The sequence below is a fragment of the Elephantulus edwardii genome, unplaced genomic scaffold (assembly GCF_000299155.1).
Source record: "Elephantulus edwardii isolate Elephantulus edwardi_28Jun2011 unplaced genomic scaffold, EleEdw1.0 scaffold00070, whole genome shotgun sequence".
Classification (NCBI taxonomy): Eukaryota; Metazoa; Chordata; class Mammalia; order Macroscelidea; family Macroscelididae; genus Elephantulus; species Elephantulus edwardii.
The window spans coordinates 3,266,791-3,273,236 of NW_006399820.1; the positions used below are offsets into that span (position 1 = coordinate 3,266,791).

The 6,446-nt window shown below is 39.0% G+C and overlaps 1 protein-coding gene across 1 annotated transcript in view; it reads right to left on the reverse strand.

Moving 5' to 3' along the window:
• The window catches only part of ALDH5A1 (aldehyde dehydrogenase 5 family, member A1), an 81,844-nt gene that overhangs the window by 66,390 nt on the left and 9,008 nt on the right, over positions 1–6,446 (reverse strand). Inside the window, exon 2 of the mRNA XM_006888686.1 lies at positions 2,593–2,676. Coding sequence (XP_006888748.1) covers positions 2,593–2,676 — 84 coding nt within the window. The remainder of the gene's footprint in view (positions 1–2,592; positions 2,677–6,446) is intronic.

Below are 6,446 nucleotides of genomic sequence, written 5' to 3' on the forward strand. Positions count from 1 at the left end.
AAAATAAAATCTTTAAAAAATTTAAAAAAAACCCCAAAACAAAACAACAAAAAAAGCAATTCTGCCCATTCTGCCTCTAATTCACAATTACAGAGAGGACGTTTAGTCAGTAACAATTTCAGCATTATTTCTGTGACCAAGTCCACATTTTACAACTACCAGTCCTTCTTCTTTGGTTTCAACTTTGCATTCCTGTCACTAACTATTAGTCATTCTTTGGTTTCAACTTTGCATTCCTGTCACCAACTATTAGTCATGCATATTGGTTGTATGTTCAATCAATTTCAGACTGCAAGAGTTGTCTATTGCTGTTATTATGTGCCGTTGAGTTTCCTGTAACTCATAGCGACCCTAAGTACAGTAACTTTGAAAAAGTCCTCAATTTCTTCATTTTGACTTTAGTGGCTGGTACAAATACCAACTAATAGTTTAATTAACAAGTCTTCGAAAGGATATGAATAGTATTCTATTATTCACAGCATTGTACTTCAGGGTGGATCTTGAATTATATTTTCCTATGAACGGAACACCATTCTTCTTCAACTTATCATTGTTGCACAATAGATCATATGATTGTGTGATTGAAAGTGATCAATACCTCTCCAACTCAGCTTCTCATGCCTAGAATTTTGATGATTATACTCCGCATTTAATTTTTGATAAGTCCTAGATCTCCTAGAGTCAAACTTCAAACACTTCCATGTTATAATTTTTAATTGATAACTATAGTTGTTTTTACTAATTTTTAGTGTCTTCTGATTTGAAGGACTCTATTTATGGTACATATCTAACAATGTTCCTCTATTATTCATAGCATTTTTGAAGGCCTATTATTTCACACGAAGATGGCCAATCCTGCTTTTTGGCCTGTCCTGAAGCTCTGCTAAAACCTGTCCACCATGGGTGACTCTGCTGGTATTTGAAAATACTCTTGGCATAGTTTCCAAGCATCAAAGCTACATGCAAGTCATTTAAATACAGCAAATTGACAGACAAGTAATGCACCCATAACAGCAAACTAAACAAGCAAATATACAGACAGATATATAAACTATAAAGTAAATAGGAACATACAAGTTACTTCTCTAATATAGCAAACTGATAAATAAGTGCTGTACTTATAGGAGCAAATCATAAAATAGCAAACATATAAATATAGTAAACAAACATGGATGCTATGGGAAATAGGAAACAAACTGTGTGGCCTGAAACAGTGTCTCTTTCAGCTTAGCAGAAGACTAGAGTTGAGAGGCCCAGTCCAGTCAGAGTTTCTTCTCATCTAGATGGCGACAAAGCCTAAACATGTGAGCCACACTATGGTCATGATTAGCACCTCTTCTGGTCGAGGGTGTATCAAGGTGTATGGCAGCCAGTCTGGGGCTGAACTTCTGCTGTCCTCCCAGGAGCCTAGGCTAGTCTTCCTAACTAGAGATAGTGTCTTTGTCAGTTGAGGGAATGACTGCAAGCAAGGTGCCCTGTCAGAGGTGGCTAGCATAAGGAGAGAGTCTCTCAGAGTGTAAGTATGAATCCAATCCTCATGTTTTCTCTTTTCCATCATTGCCACCACTTGTTCACAAGGCACACTGTCTCAAAAGTGAGACAGACTCTGTCTTCAGGCTCACCCACTCAAAGCTCTGCCAGGGTTAGATTGAAACCAACCCATAGCTGATCCTTCCATGGGATGTTTAAAGGCTGTAAATTACATGGGTGCAGATTGCCCATCTTTTCCCCAGGGCTGCTAGTGGATTCTAACCACCAGAGAGGCATCTCTGGTAAGCAGTGCAACTCCCTATGGACTAGGCTATCAGAGCTTGCTCCCTGCTTGTCCCTCCTAAAAATGTTGTATAAACATGAGCTCTTCCCCATGCCTTTAACTTAGCTTACAAATATCCCCTCAGAATCTTCCTTCCCTTGACGGGACAGATTTAGGGAACTCAGACTTCTTTTACATGCTGTTGTTGTTAAGTACCATTAAGTCAGAACTGATCCAATGTTGACCCTCCAGTGAGTTTTTAGAGGCAGTGAATTGCACAGGAGGAGACTACTCCCCTTTTTTTCCGTGGAACAGCTAGTGGATTCGAACTATACATCTTTGTGTTGGCAGTGTAGTTCCTTACTACTAAGCCACCAGGGCCACCCAATAAAATTGCTTTACCCACTCCAACCTCTGTCTCCAAGATTGATTTTTCTGGTCATAGGCAGCAGAATCATGTTTTTTTTTCTAGTAATAAGGCCTCATATGTAACAAGGACATCCAACAGTTTGGGTCTGGAAGGGGTCTTAGCACAGAGCTTCCATGTTCCAAAGAAGGGCAGGCTCCTGGGCAGGACTGGTAACTACGAAGCTCCACTTGAGCTTCAGGGTTCAGACTCTTAACATCCTGACCACTTGGCTATGCAGACTGCTTAGTCAGCATCGATGCCCAAGTTGTCCCTCTGGGCCTAGTCAGTGTCCATTCATCAGCCTCAGATTTGAGAATGGCTAGACCAAATGAAGAAAAAGCCCAACTACTTTCAACACTTCTTGTAGAAAAAGAATGTCTCAAACTTTAGGCTACGATTTCCTGAGCATTTTCTAAGTATAGACACTTACATTTTCAGCTGTGATTATCTTGGCAAGGTCATCTTTATTCTGTATCATTAAGTCATACCATTTCCGAAGTAATGAACTCCTCTCCTAAAAAAGAAGGCAAACAAACAGTGAAATGTCAAGTGTAAAACACACTATTTATAATCTTCAATTCCCGAAAGTATTAGTTGGCATGGCTTCATGGTGAGGGAGGGGATGCCTAACACTTCTTTGATAAATAATAATAAAGATCTAATTTCAAGTTGTTAGTTGCTAATGAGTTAGCTCTGACTGGTGGTGACCCTGTGTGTCAGAATAGAACTGTGTGCTCTAGGAGTCTTAGTGTTGGATATTTTACTGTGGTTTGCATGAAAATTGACAAAGCATGTTGGTTTTTTTTTAAGTCAATAATAGCATACATTTTGTTTTATTACATACATTTTGTTCTATTACATTAATTATAATAGTGCCTGATTGTCCACTCATTCCATATTGTCTTTCTTGTCACCCATTTTAACAAGTATTCATTATCAATTAAGTGGCTGAATTTTAGAAAGGCTTTTCTTTGGAGGACCTCTGTGGGCAGATTGAAACCTTCAGTTTTTTTGCTTGCAGCCAAATGCATTACTAATTGCAGGACACAGGAACTCATGTAGGTATGTATTAGGCCATGAATCACTGTGACCTTTCAGAAACAGATCACCAGGGCTTTTTTTCCACGTAAGGGAGTTCTGGTAGCGTAAGACAGCACCTCTCTGCCAAATGGAATTCACCAGTGGCTCCACAAGCAGATGCACGATTTCATCCTGTGCAGCTTAAAGCATCTGAAACCTCAATGAAGGGTTAGCTATGAGTCTCTTCTGACTTGACAGCAATGAGTATTGCTACATATGATAATTAATCTTATCACAAAGACATAGTTCTCTGTTTCAATAACTGTATTCCTCAGCATGCAAACCTGGCTTGTCCTTCTGACATTCTAAAACATTCTGAATGTCTAGAGATTTTATTTTATTAAGTTCACTTATAGACAGAAAGTATGAGCATGTGTAAACACCACTAGTAGTACTTCTCTGGGTTGTTTCCTTTCTCTAACCTGGACAGGTTCAGGGGTTGTTAAGATTATTGTTGTTACATGTGGCTTGAGTAAACTGCAACTCATAGTGACCCTATATACAATAGCTCTGAACTCTGCTCTATCCTGAGCCAGTCTCACTGTCTGACACACCTACCCTTATTATCCCAATTACTGTATCAATCCATATCATCTCGGGTCTTCCTCTCCTGATCCATATATCCACCTTTCCAAGCATGATGTCCTTCTCCAGGGACTGGTCCCTCCTGGCCACATGTCCAAAGTATGTGAGACAGAGCATCAAAATCCTTGCCTCCAAGGTACAGCCTAGTTTCACCCTCTCCATGATACATCTGTTCTCTTGGCAGTCCATGGTATGTTCAATACTCATTTCCAGCACTACAACTCAAAAACATAGATTTTTCTTCTATTATCCTTATTTATTGTCCAGCTCTCTGATGTATAACAAGTGAAGACCATGGCTTGGATCAGGCACACTTTAGTCTCTAGACTGAAATCATTGCTCCTCAGTACTCTGGAGAGGTCCCTGAGAGAAGACTTTCTTAATGCAATTTATCTTTTGATTTCCTGGCTCCTAGTACCAAGACTGTTGACTGTGGAGCCAACGAAAGAGAAGCTGTTAATAATCTCAATTCTTCTCCACCTATCATGATGCTGCCAATTGGCCCAGTGTGGGAAGCTTGGTCTTCTTGATATTGAGCTTCAGTTCATATTGAAGACTTCAGTCCTTGATCTTCTGCAGCAAATACTTCAGACCCTCCTGAGTGTCAGCAAGCAAGGCTGTGTCATCTGCAGAACACAAGTTATGATGAGTCTGCCTCCAATCCTGATGCCACATTCCACCTCATAAAATCCAGCCTCCTGAATGATCTGTTCTGCATACAAACTGAAAAGGTATGGAGATTAGATGCATCCCTGATGTACACCTTTTCTGATTTTGAACCATGCATGCAGTGTTTACTTGCTGTGTTCTGACAACTGCTTCCTGGTCAAAGTATAGGTTTCACATTCTTCTCCAAGTTAGCCACAATTTGTTGTGATCCACACAGTTAAATGCCTGGAGTCAGAAAATCAAAAGGGATTTGTTAAACTGAAGAACAAATTCAAGTTCTGAGTTGCAATACTTAAGGCTGCTATAGGCACAATGTTGAATGATCCAGGAAGCATCAAAAGAAGATGAAAGCAATACACAGAGTCACTGTACGAAAAATAATTGGCTGATACTGAAGAAATTAATGAAATAGCATATGATCCAGAGACAATGGTGATAAATGATAAAGTTCAACCTGCTCTGACTCAAGAATTGGACAAAAGCAAGGCCTCAGGAATTGATGGAATACCAATTGACAAATTTCAACAAACAGACGCAGCCCTGGATGCACTCACTAGGTTGTGCCAAAAATCTAGAGGATAACCACCTGACCAATTGACTCGAAGCGGTCAATATTTTTTCTCATTGCAAAAAAAGGTGACCCAAACGTGTGTGAATTATCAAAAAATGTCACTAATACTACACACAATCAAGATCTTACAGAAGATTATTCAAAAAGGATTGGAACAATACATCAACAAAGAACTGCCAGATGTGCAAGTGGAGTTTAGAAGAGTCCATGGCACTAGGAGCATTATAGCCAATGTCAGATCTTAGCTGTTAAGATTAGGATCTCTGAATCTTAAATTCCTGGAGAAAAGGTGTCACTATCTCTAAAACAGAATAATTAAAGTGATTACATTTAGTTTACCTCTGCTTTGTGTTTTCTACATTCAGAATCTGATGACTACAGACCAGTATATCCTGGGTGAAAGACGAAAGACTAAAACTTAAGAAACCATGCTGAGAAAACGGAATCAAATATTTGAGTACGAATGAATGGAAATCCAAAATCTCTGTAAATGTTCATTAAACCTAATAAAATTTAATAAAAAAAGAAGAAAGAAAAAGAAGAAAAAAGAAAAAAGATTAAAAAATATCTGAGTACATAGGCTTCTAGGGATAAAATGTCTATATTAGTTTTCAAATCTGTTGTAACAAAATATACAAACCGGGTGAATTTAAAGAATAGAAACTTACTGCCTTTAGCTCTGGAGGCTAGACCTATTCAGGGTTTTAGCTCACCAAGCTCTTTCTGAAGGCTCTAGGGAAGAATCTTTGCCTCTCCCAGCTTCTAGTGGTTCTAGGCATTCTTTGGCTTATAAGAGCTTCTTTCTAATTTCTTCCTCTATAAAACAGAAAGCTATTTTCTTTGTTTTTCTCGTTTTAGAAAGACCTTTATATTAGATTAAAACAAAACCCGAAACAGTTGCCACTAAGTTTGTTCCGATTCATGGAGATTCCCTCTGTGTAGAGTACAATCATGCTCCATAGGATTTTCATAGCTGTGACCTTTCAGAAACAGATCACTAGAGCTGTACCTCAAAGTGTCTCTGGGTTCAAAGGCAATTTTTTTTGTTAGTTTGAAAACTAAAGTGTGCCTGAGTGAGGCATGATCTTTTCAATCACCTGCAATAAATAAGGATGACAGAAGAACTGATGCCTTTGAGTTGTGGTGCTGGAGAAAAATAATGCATAAATATCTCATGATGTTGTTGCTGTTAAGTGCCCTCAAGTCGTAGACAACTCATAGTGAACTTATGAATGAAAGACTTGAACACTTGTTTAACTTTCATCACTTCTCCAAGTTCATAGAGTTTCTGGAGGCAAGCTATTTCGGAAGCTAATGCCACTCCTGCTTCTAAGTTTGTTTCAACTGGGGAGCTCCACCAAACACTGTCCACCTTGGTT